The sequence below is a fragment of the Anastrepha ludens genome, chromosome 2, assembly GCF_028408465.1.
Source record: "Anastrepha ludens isolate Willacy chromosome 2, idAnaLude1.1, whole genome shotgun sequence".
Taxonomy (NCBI): domain Eukaryota; kingdom Metazoa; phylum Arthropoda; class Insecta; order Diptera; family Tephritidae; genus Anastrepha; species Anastrepha ludens.
Genome location: NC_071498.1, coordinates 8,594,949 through 8,607,487, shown reverse-complemented (window position 1 = coordinate 8,607,487; position 12,539 = coordinate 8,594,949). Strand labels below are relative to the sequence as shown.

The 12,539-nt window shown below is 37.8% G+C and overlaps 1 protein-coding gene across 12 annotated transcripts in view; it reads right to left on the bottom strand.

Moving 5' to 3' along the window:
* The window catches only part of LOC128862721 (uncharacterized), a 219,712-nt gene that overhangs the window by 16,035 nt on the left and 191,138 nt on the right, over positions 1-12,539 (bottom strand). For 10 of the 12 annotated variants that reach the window (XR_008454536.1, XR_008454543.1, XR_008454544.1 and 7 more), the window contains one exon: positions 9,050-9,181. Coding sequence is in view for 2 of the 12 variants with exons in the window: in XM_054101437.1 (XP_053957412.1) it covers positions 9,050-9,181 (132 nt within the window). In the remaining 10 variants the exon portion in view is untranslated. The other 2 variants (XR_008454542.1, XM_054101400.1) reach the window with 2 other exon arrangements.

Genomic DNA, 12,539 nt, shown 5'->3' with positions numbered 1-12,539 from the left:
GGCAGTCCTAACTGGCTTCTGGTCTATCGGAGAACAAGCAGCCAAAATGGGTATCCCTCACAATACATACTGTCACAGTTGCAAACAACCGGAGAAAAAGGAGACAATCTTCCATTTCTTCTGTGAATGCCCTGCCCTATGGAAGGACAGAATGTTAACCCTGGGCCAACCGCTGTTCGAGAATCTCGAACAACTATCTGGCTTAGACGTTAACAACCTAATAAGGATCCTTAACCGCACAGACTGGATATAGTTATGCTGTAAATAACCGTTAAACAAGTTGGTAACGAGGATGTGGCAACAAAATGGTGCGGAAGCGCTAGTTGGATTCTGGAAGAATCACCACTTTAACTAACCAACCATTGAAAGAATAGGTGTCGCAGTTGCTAACAATGGAACAAAAACACTTTCGAATGCAACTTTCTCAGGCACATTTAGAATGCTTTCGAAAGGATAAAGTGGATTTTGTGCGTCGATTCGTCAGTAAGGTTGAAACTCGAGTCTATCATCTTCATCCTAAATCAAAACAAGAGGCTAAAGAGTGGTGTGAACCTGGTTCTTCGGCTCCGAAAGAAGTTCGTGCCCGGAAATCGGCAGAGAAGGTGTTAGAATCAGCTTTTTCGAATGCGAAAGGAATTTTTTTACTTTGAAACTAGTAAAACAATAAATTCCGATTATTATTGTAACTTTTACTTCAGCTGAAGGAAAAAAATCGTGGAAAAATACCCAGTTTGCAAAAGAAATTTTTTTTTCATCAGAACAGTGCACCGAGGATAAAGTTGCGCGTCGATTGATCACTATGGATGAAACTTGGATCTATCGCCATGATGCTAAATCAAAACTAGAGGCTAAAGAGTGGAGTGAATCTAGCTCTTCTGCTCCGAGACGAATTCGTGTACAGAAACCAGCAAAGAATCAAATTGGTTTGGCTTCAGCTTTTTGGGATGCGAAAGAAATTTTGTTTGTTTGTTTGTAGATTTCTTGCAATCCAGGAAAAACAAATAACTCTGAATATTATTGTAACCCCTTAGACCAACTGAAGTAAATCTTTTTTACCAGCACAATGCATCGTGTCACAAGAGCATTTTGACAATGGCTAAAATCAATGAAATAAAGTTCGATTTGTTGGAACATCCTCGTATTCACCAGATTTGGTCCCTAGCGACTTCCATCTGTCACTAAAGAAGAAAAAGCAAATCATGCCTGAAAAGCATTTTTCATCAAATGATGAGGTCATAACAATTGTGGATTTTGCAGCACTTCCAGATTCCCACTTTAGGGATGGATTTCGTAAATTGGAATCTCGTTGGAACAAGCGTATTGATATTCAGGGAGACTACTTTGAAAAATAAATTCTATTTCTATCCATAAAATTGCGTTTTTCTTATGGAACCGCAAAACTTACTGAACAACCTAGTATCTAAGTAAATCTATCGCTGATGTACTGTTAACATTTTCGCCGCAATGGAAATTCGGTATAACCAATGCCTGTTAATGCAAAATTGCAAAATTATTGATATTTTGTGGACACACCCGTATGTCCTCAGTCATAGCGGCTCTGCATGATAATTAGCTGTTAGGAGCAGGTTTTTTTTGACAGAAATTTAGTTTTTTTGTGCGCTTAGTAAAATTTTTATCAAAACGTTTCAACTGATGCGCAAAGTTTGTGTTGAGGAGAGCAGAATTAATGAGCAACAATGTGGCCAATCGAAATTGTGTACGATTTCTCAAGGAACATTTCATTGAAGAGACATTCTGGAAATTTGAGCTGATCATCTCGAAAACATCAAGTCAGTAAATTTCTACCGTAGAACAAAATAGAAAAGATAGAGAGAAAAATAGAGAAAAGTTCGGTGTTTTTGTACAATTTTACTGAAACACTTCATCAATTGGCGCTTTTAACATAAACAAATTTTTCGTATAAAAATCGCTTTTTAATTCTAAATAATAAGCCTGCCGCTGATTGGTGAAGAATATTCGCTCGATTACTCCCATACAATTCATATTCCTTCAATAAAATGCATTTAGCGATGAGAGAAATGCGTTTGGTGGATGCAGAAGTCTTCCAAAGTTTCTTATAGACGCTCTGGGAAACATTGCGATAAACAATGAGTCGATTTTCCAAAAACAACCAATAGAAAAGATTTCTTTTATTTAAGTTCTCTTTTGTTTCAGTTTTCTTAAATTTACAAAGTTCCGTTTACTTTAGAAAGCGACTTGTACTACTTGCCTACGTTGGACCTCAATGATGTGAAAAATGTAAAAGTAAAGGTGTAAAGCTTTTTTGGGAGTAACTGAACTAAGTGGTTTCGTGGAATTTAATATGTTTTTCGATAATCTTCTATATACATATTGTACATATCATTTGAAGAACATATATAGGAGCGTATGTATATATGTAACTATGCCGCTATTATGTTTCTATGTACAGTTTTGATGAGTTGTCGCTATCGCAGCATTGTTCGAAGTTTCGCTAGCTAACTTATATTTATTTATCCAGCCAATGATTATTGATTCAATTTTAATCTAATTTTCTGTAGTCTACATTGTGATTAGCCATTTTGTTTTGAATTTACGTATATTTTTACTAGCAAGATATGTTCTTAACTTAGTTGTTAAAAAATTGTGTGCGTAATAAAAATGCAATAAAGTATTTAAATGTAAGGAAATGCTTATAAGTGTATGTACAAATATTTTTTACGGTTAGGAGTTACATTTATTTAAACTACTGATTAGTGAAAAATATTCATATAGCATAGCCTAAAATTTGGTTTTCCTACCAATAACTCATCTTACCAACAATAAGAGTGCAATAGGTCAATAGGTGACAGCTGCTTCACTAAAATAAGCCACTGACCGGAGTCAACTAGTTAAACATTTGTATTCAAAAATGATCTTGTGAATGTGCTTTGCAATCACGAGTCCTTGGTGTGGAACATGCAGTTTGAATTATACAAGGAGAAGTCCGAAATAAACAAGACTGAGCTAAAACCAAGATGGAAAATTGCATTAACGGTTTGGCCCATTGGCATGAACTCCTTGTGGACAATTCCCTTGGAATCGTAAAAACAGATCAGCATGAACTTGATTTTTGACTTCTCCATACACGATTTTTTGGGTGGTGACTCGTCTGGGGCCTTCCTTTGGCACTTTGACGCCTAGTTTCAAGTGCATGTTGGAAACACCACGTTTCATCACCAGTTAGAATGTTGTAAATAAAGTTCTTGTCTTTTCTTGTCTCTTTAATGAGTCTTTAGAATGTTGAATTCTGGTGCTCAGTTAACTTGTGCGGAATGAAACGTGCGCAGGCCTTTCGTAAGCCCAAATGATCAGTTAAAATGCGATAAGTCGATGCTTTGGAGATACTCAACTCCGATTCCTTGAATTTCAACGTTGATTTCGGTTCATTTTTAATAAATTTGCGAACAATTTCGATGGAGTTTTCGGTGATTACTGATTTTGGGCGGCCCGTATGTTCATTGTCATTTATGTCCTCACAACCATCTCTCAAATGTGTAAACCACTCATGAGCTCTGGCACGAGACCTTTTTCATCAAATCAAATGTTTCGGTAAACGTTTTACCGATTTTAAAACAAAATTTGATATTACCTCTTTGTTCGAAACTCATTTTTGTACCGATGAGACAAACATATTGGCACTTTACACGCAGTATCTTCGCTTTCACTGAACCGAATATCACCATGCTTTCATTGGAAGTCAGCTAGGGATTTAACTTCGAACGCACTGACTCATTAAAAACATGGCGCCATGGTAAATATTTTTATGACGCCAGTCTTTTTTATTTTGGACTACACCTTGTATAACATTTTTTTTAATAAATGTTGCAAGAGGGAGGGGCTGCTATGTATGGACAAGTACATGGTATGTAGGTATATACAAGGTATATGCAGATATCCTACTCGCATTCGTACTCATACAAATTCAAATCCGCATTTCCCTTCATATTCGCATTCGGCTTGGGATTTGTATTTGTATTCATATTCATGTCCATATCCGTACTTGTATCTGTATTCTTATCTATATTCGTATTCCTATTGGAATTTGTATTCACATTCGCAGTTGTATTCGTATTCATATTCGTGTTCACATTTGCATTTGCTTTCAGATTCGTTTTCTTATTCATATTCATACAGATATTTGTGTTGTATATTTGTATTCGTATTCATATTCATATTCGTGTTCGTATTCGCATTCGCATTCGTAATAACAATTGCGTTCGTATTTCTCGGAGTCGGTACGGACAATGAAGTCGAATAATACTCGTATTTCGCACGAGTTAATATTCCACATTAAGTTAAGGCTACATACATATACGTACATACATATGTAATTGGTCGAATACGCGTGAAAATCCAGCCGATAAAATGCTTCGAGTTTGGTCTCGTGGCGCGCATCTGTAAAAGTCCGTTCGGCATGATAAACGCATGTTTCAACTACGGAGAGTCGAACTATAACGCCAAAAAATAAGCGAGGAGGGAACTTATCCAGGCGAAGTATAGTGAACTCGGGAGGGTCCAGACTACAACGTAGGCTGATTCATACAAACAAGGTAAAAAGTGTTTTTCTGTACGGTACATCTATCTGAAAGCACAGATAGAAACCCATACCCCCCCGAAATGAGATCCTTATACCGGCCTTGCGTTACTGGAGTATATAGCGCAATCCAAACTATGTCAGAGGAAGCAGCACTTGTAATATCTGGGTTTTGCCCAATAGACATTTTGGCAAGGGATATGGCTGAATCCTCAAACAATAAGTTGAGTTATCAAGCAGTGAAATAGAGTTGTTGGCAAAAATGGCAGAGTGGGTGGAACAGTTCTCCGAATGGACATTGGACCTATCACTTGATTCCATCTGTAAGAAATTGGCTAGACAGATGACAAAGGGGTGTTGATTTCCAACTTACCCAAAATATTGACAGGAAACGATTGCTTCAAACTGTATTTTTGTATAAATTCGAACATGACGATGACCCATACAGCATCTTCTGTGCAAATAAAGTTATTGAAACCGAAAGGGTTGTCTTGAGAAACAAGGTACGATAACCTAGTAAGGTTAACAACCTGAGTAACAAGCTAAGTATCAGCACACAGGGTTGGGAGACTGTGCGTATATCGAAAGCTGCCATCGGTAGGATTTCGACTGATACAGGATAAATAAAATAAAAAATAGCATCGCAGTTTCCACATTACATCGAACAACCAGGAATCGTTTGTGGAAGCGGGTCTTTATACTTGAAGAAGAGGAAACGTGTTCTTTAATTTCAGCGCAAAAAAAAAAAAACGAATGGAACTGAAGCAATGGCATATCACTTGGATGGCTAATCTATGGAGATTTGTACTAAAGGTGATGAGTGGAAGATCGAAAGGATAGCTTTATATGCGTGTGCCTCCACATAGGAAATTTAAACTAAGACCTGGGCTGAATAGTCCTAGATCTAACACATACATGCCACTAGTTTTATTGCATTCACCTCTTTTTCAGTTAGTACTAACTTAAAAAGACAGCTGGTAAAACTTCATGATTTCTATTCATTAGTTCGTGAGTTATTGTGCTAAGAGTGACGCTACTTTTGTTATTTTCAAAACAATGGATCAGAAAGAATTTCGTGTTTTAATTTTACACTGCTTCTTGAGGGGGGGGGGGGGAAATACCGTTCATGCGAAGCAATGTCTTGATAAGTGTTATGGGGTCTTCGATCCATCGGAAATAAAAATGAAACGATGGTTTTCTGACTTCAAACACGGTCGTAGAGAAACCGATGATGCACAACGCAGTGAACGTCCAAATGAGGCCGTAACCCCAGAAAACCCAGAAAAGTGAATTTGCGTGAGTTAGCTGGCATCGCAAACATATCAAAAGAACGTGCTGGCTTTATATTGCATGAGCATTTGACTATGAGGAAACTCTGTTCGAAGTGGGTGACGCGTTTGGTCACTGTTGAGTTTCATCAAGACAACGCACCGTCTCGCAAGTCAATCAAAACAATGACAAAACTACATGAATTGAACTCTCATATCCATCTCATTCGCCAGACTTGGCTCTCAGCGACTATTGGTCGTTCGCAGACTTAAACAAATGTTCGCCGGCAGCAACTTTTGCTCGAATGAAGAAACGCTTAAACTGAGGCATATTTGAAGAAAAAGATAAAACGGTCTACAAAAGTGGTATTGCAATGTTAGAGCAGCGCTGGAATGACTGCGTTGTTCTTGATGAAAATTACATTGATGAGTAAAGCTAATTTTGAACCAAAAATATGTGATTTCTTTGTTAAGGCCGGGACTTTTCAGACTAGACTAAAGTACAATTAGGTAGATTTCATATCATAGGTTGGGTTGGGTTAGATTTGGTTAGATTAGGTTATAGAGGCTGTCGCTCTCCATCGAGTGCAGGGAGTTACATAGAATAAGGCCAAGCGGCGCTTCATAAACCTTTGGTCCAATTTGAGTTTTCACATATACGAGGTGTGTTCCAAAAGTTTTGGCCATTTTGAATGTTCAGTTAATTGTTGACAGCTACTTTGCTTGCACGTGCTTCGGCTCGTCTTCGATTTTTATCTATTCAAAAAGATCGATCAAAGAATCTGTATCAAATTTTGTGTGAAAAACGGAATTAAGTGCGCGGATGCATTCCAAATGTTGACGGTGTCATACGGAGAAGCTACTTTGGACCAAAGCAACGTTTATCGGTGGTACAAAATGTTCTCAGAAGGCCGAAAAGATGTGAACGACGAAAAGCGTGCCGGACGCCCGAGCTTTTCAACAACAGACGAAAGAATTGATGAAGTGAAGAAAATGGTATTGGCCGATCGTCGAATCACCGTTAGAGAAGTTGCCGAGGACCTAGACATATCGATTGGCTCGTGCCATTCGATTTTTTTCAATAATTTGGGCATGAGACGGGTCGCCGCAAAATTCGTACCAAAACTGCTCAATTTCGACCAACAGCAGCATCGCATGAACATTGCTAATGAGATGTTGGACTCTGCCCGCGAGGGCCCAAATTTGCTGCAGAGGGTCATAATTGGTGACGAATCGTGGATTTATGATTATGACGTGGAAACCAAAGCTCAATCATCTCAATAAAAGCTGCCGCATGAACCAATACCGAAAAAAGCGCGCCAAATTTGGTCGAATGTAAAAGTTCTGCTTACCGTTCAATGAAGAATATTACCTGAAAGTTATACGCAATTTCTGCGAAAAAATCCGCCAGAAACGCTCGGATTTGTGGAAGAACAAAAATTGGCTCTACCATCACGATAACGCCTCTGCTCACACATCGTTGCTTGTGCGCGACTTTTTACCCAAAAACAACACATTAATGATGTCACAGCCACCGTATTGCCCAGATCTGGCCCCCTGTGACTTTTTCTTCTTCCCGAAACTGAAGAGGCCTACGATTGACGAGATAAAGATGCCATCGAAGGAGGAGCTGAACAAGATAAGGAAATGATTTTGTGAAATGCTTCGAAGATTGGAAAAAACGTTGGCACAAGTGCATAATATCTCATGTGGATTATTTTGAAGGGGACAAAATAGATATTAATGAATAAATAAATAATTTTTGAAAAAACACAAAATTCGCGATACTTTTTGAACACACCTCGTAAGAACTAGTGTAGGTTAGTTTGAACTTGGTTCATCCTGTAGATCGCAGCAATGAAACTAAGCTTTTATGTTTTTCAGCAGATTGTTTTATGGTTTTTTTATTGTGTCTCATTATTGATTTTGATGAGTTACGGTATTTATAGAATTTGGATCAACAAGTGCTAATGAATGGTGTGTATGTATGTATATATACATAGGACGATATACATATGTACACGTGCGTTATTATTTACAGTTATATATAATAATATTTTAAGGGAAATTTGCAAGCAAAAACGAATCGCTTCAAGATCATTCAAATCATGCAGTTATTCAGAAAAAAAGTGTTTATTATAATAATTAAATGCAAATTATTGGCGAGGGAAATGTTTGACTTTTTCTAAAGATGGATAGGACATACCTAGAAACTACGTTGAGCGATTCAATGCCAAACGACTAAGTCGGTGAAATGTTTACTAAACGAGTGTGAGCATTGCGATAATTTTATAACTGTTATCTAGTTTTTATTTCAATTTCATATAAATTATTTAAATTTATTGTTACAGATTACATTTTTGTTATATTTAGCGTTTTTTTTGTTTTCTTCTTTCAAGTTTTCAAGAATTAGCTATAGTGTTGGTTTATGTGGTATATATAAGTATGCATGTAGTAGTTAAGAAGTTGTATTATTGACTGGCTGTTGTGTGGTGTAGGTATATATGTACATAAGTACATATGCATGTTTGTATACAGTTATTAGTATCCCAAGCGTGTTGTTTTCGAGTAAGTAGCGGTTTTTTAAATGGATTTTTCTGTTTCTTGTTCGAGCGTGGAGAACGAGTACTAAATATGTGGGCGGACACAGGCAATTAAGCATTTAAAAAAAGTAATTAAGTACATAGAATCTTTTGTAATTAGGTGAATATATAGTAAGTAGAAATGGGTAAAGTGAAATATTGAAATTATTTCTAAAAATATAGTATTTGCAGTATCAACAATTGCAATGAACAGGTTTTGTTAAAGAATTCTTTTTTTTTCGGTAGTGTGTCGAAGCCTAAACTACATTTTAACAATTTTTTAGTAGAACGGATTTTGAATTTCTTCTTCTTGCATATCAATTTCGTTTCCAATTTCAGGTCTGATTATTAGTTGCGAGTTTTAAAATTAGTGTCAACAACGGCTACGTAAATCTGATTGGGGAAAGTATTAGTAATGTATGGATAGTGTTTTTGTTTTTGCAAATTTTATATATATAACTAATAGTTGCGCAAGTAGCGTTGGGTCAATACATATTCGGTGAATTTTTGTGAAAAAAATTGCATCTAATTTATTAATTTTAATATTGTTTTAGTATGGATGCGTGTGTACTCTACAGTTTAAGTGAGTCAAGTGATGCAATTGATGAGCGCCTAGATAGACCTAAATTAGTGGGACAACTGACCAGTGATGTTGTTCCAAAGAGTTTGTACCAGCCGATAACGATATTCGATAGGTTTAAATCGTCGAGCATTATTTGAGCCACACCCATAAAAACTTTCTTCTCAATGCGGCCGTAGTCACCCCAAACAGTCACCTATAAATGAGAGAACAAAAAAATTTCATATTTTAATTAGTTCACACACAATAAATAAAAATTAAAAATATAAAAAAACTTTCAAGGCAGACAAAGAAAGAGGGAGAGACCCGAGAGAGAATGATAGAGAGAGAGCGAGAGAAAGCATATATGGTACATATATCTAAATAAATTCACAACATTTGCAGAGAATACAAATAGACAAAATTTACAAAAAACGGAGGTAAACGCCGGACACAAACCGTGGCAACAACGCGCACTACTCCGAGCGTTTATCACCCGCACAAACACAGCGATTCCAGGACCGCAGCAACGGCACAAATTACCGCAAGGCAATACCTATAAATCCGACGCCGGAATGGATAGCTTTTTATAGTACGCACAAGCATTAGCCAGGAAACGGAAATAATCGCCAAAAAGTAGGCACAAAAAAAACGCCAAAAAATTTAGACCCCAAACAGTAGGTACCAAGGAAATATAACGCCAAAATATGGGCACCAAAAATATATTTGCTACACGTTTGCACCAACAAACAAGCGCCAAAAAGTAGGCAGTGTTATTTCTTACTAGAAATTAGCAACGACAACGAAAAACTTAGGAAAAATAGCCTAAAGTGTATCTAAGATATATACATATAAAGTATAGCTCTCTCTCTCTCCATTTTCTCTACGTTATATCTTTTTTCTCTCTCGCGGAACGAAAATGCCCAAAACGTAGCATGGCCTTGAAATTTTACTCTCCATTCTCCCTCGTTCATCGACGCCTAAGAAGTTTCACTTCAAAACTATGCATTTTATTCTGTGAAGAACTCAAGTCTACCTACAGTTCAATTAGCTTAAAAACAAATGAATTCATTTTAAAACTAGTTTTTTTTGAATACTTTTAGTATTAAGTAGGGCCACCAGTGTTATCAGGCACTGCTTGTAGGCCTCGTGGTATTGGTTCAACTAGTGAGGCATTGCTTAGGGTTGGGTATTATTAGGGTCATTGCTTTAGTACAAAAAACCCAACCTTGCTCAAGACCCAAGTATTCTACTGATGCCCGCAAATGTTGCTCCAATATGTTTTGATATTTATATCGGCCCATAGTACCTTCAATGAAGGTCATCTTTCCTACGCCAAATGCAGCTATAGCTCCCCAAACCATTACGATACCTCCGCTGTGCTTGACAGTAGGCATCAAATATTTCATATTCATATGCGCATGTCTTCTCCTCCACCTTTATATTGAACTTTAATTCATCAGCTAATAAAACTTTGAATCAGAAACCAATGCCTTTGCCAATATCTATCTGTGCAAACTTAAGCCGACGGCGACGGTTTTTTCTGAAATCAGAGGCATTTTACGTAGTGTCTTGCCGAAATATTCGCTATTATAAGATATCTCTTAATAGTTCCTGGATGAATACTTTTTCCACACTTGGATGATTACTTTTGTCGACTTCTCCTTTCTGGATAGCTTATTTGGGCGGCTTCATACGTTTTTTGTTGGTTTGTTCAATTTTCTTGTTATAAAGCGAATGAAATAATTTAATTCTTACAAATTTATGGATAAACATGAATTCCGAAAAAAACTACATCAACAGCTTTTTTCAATTATTGCATACCTTCTGGCCTTGGAGGAAGTAAGAAAATATTCTGCGGTATGTGGACTTAAGTCCTTTGCTGTATAAGTGACGAAAAAACTGGCATTGGCGTCATGACTTTTTAACCCGTTTTATGACGGGTTTTGGACGTATTTATTTGTCGTGTGTCTCAATAAACCCATTGTGATTGTAATAAAATAAAATTACTAGCAAACTTTGAGGTACGGAGTAGCCATATTTCTTATATTTTATATTATAGCTTATATTTATATAAATAATTTCTTTTCCTTAGTTTGAACTACTGGAACAGGAATAAAGCATAAAATCTAAGGCCTGGTAAATCAGCTACTGACTACAAAACAAAAATCACAAACTCTCACTATCTCTACAGTGTGTTTCAAAAGGCGCGCCTAGACACGACAACGCACCAGCTTACGCGTCAGCAGTTATGCCTGCAAAATTAATGGAAATAGGGTTCTAACTCGTTTCACATCCCCCTATACTCCAGATAGGGCTCGCTCGGACTGCTATTTGTTCCCTAATTCGAAAAATAGCTGGCGGGAAACAGATTTTATTCAAATGAGGAGGCGACTGCAGAAACGAATGGCTATTTTTCAGACTTGGACAAATCTTATTACTCGGAAGGGATCAACAACAATGCACGGGCATCAGCTGTGTGTTACTTGGCTAAATGACAGTCCGGAGTATTGTTTGCAAGCGCGCGGAGTATTGTTTTGCTGAGAGTAAACGCGAAAAAAGAAAATCAGTAATGGATTCCAAATGTAATAGTGGGATTGCATTGTATTTGGCTGGAAAATCACAACCACCGATTGTTCGTGAGCTCGAGCACCTAAAAGTAAATCAAGTGTTTGTTTATCGCACCATTACTCTTTACAATGCTACTGGTAGCATCGCAAAAAGTCATGGAGGTGGTCATCAAAAGACTGCAACGTCACGTGAAATGGTTCAAAAAGTGAAGAAGCGACTTGAGCGAAATCCCTGACAAGGTGCCAATCAAATGGCGAGCGAACAGAGAATATCTGACCGTAGCATTTGCCGCATACTGAAAAATGGTATCAAAGTCAAACCTTAAAAAGATCCAAAAGGCGACTGATCTCGCACCAAAGCAGCAACAAGTCAGACTTGAGAGAGCGAATGAGTTGCTTCGCTTGGCCGAAAGCGCTCATTTCCGGAACATTGTGTTTTCTGACGAGACATTTTTTTCAAATTGAGCAATTCGTAAACTCCCAACAAGACACGGTTTATTTCACCGACCGTTTATACGAGAGTTTGAGTAATCGATTGGACACCAGGAGGCAGCACCCACCTGCAGCACAGGTAATGGTTTGGGCCGCTATAACCACAAATTTGCGCTCTCCTATCGTTTTATCAAGCCTGGCGTCAAGGTGAATGCAAAATATTATCGGGATGGTATTCTGGAGGTTGCTTTGAAGCCGTGGGCAGACAAACATTTCGGTGGCAGACCATGGACGTTTCAACAGGACTCGGTATCGTCTCACAAAGCTCGAGTGAACCAAGAATGGCTAAAAACAACGTTTCCAACTTTATAACGTGCACACAATGGCTCTTAAATTCACCAGACGCGAATCCGATGGATTATTCTCTCTGTGCCATTGTGTAGATCGAGGTCTGAACTAAAAGATTCTCGAGTCTCCATTGCCCGCGGGGACAATGGGCCAAAATACCTGCAAATCATTTTCGGGCAGGGTGCGATTTGTTTCTGGACCCTCTCAAGGCCATAGTCAAGGCAA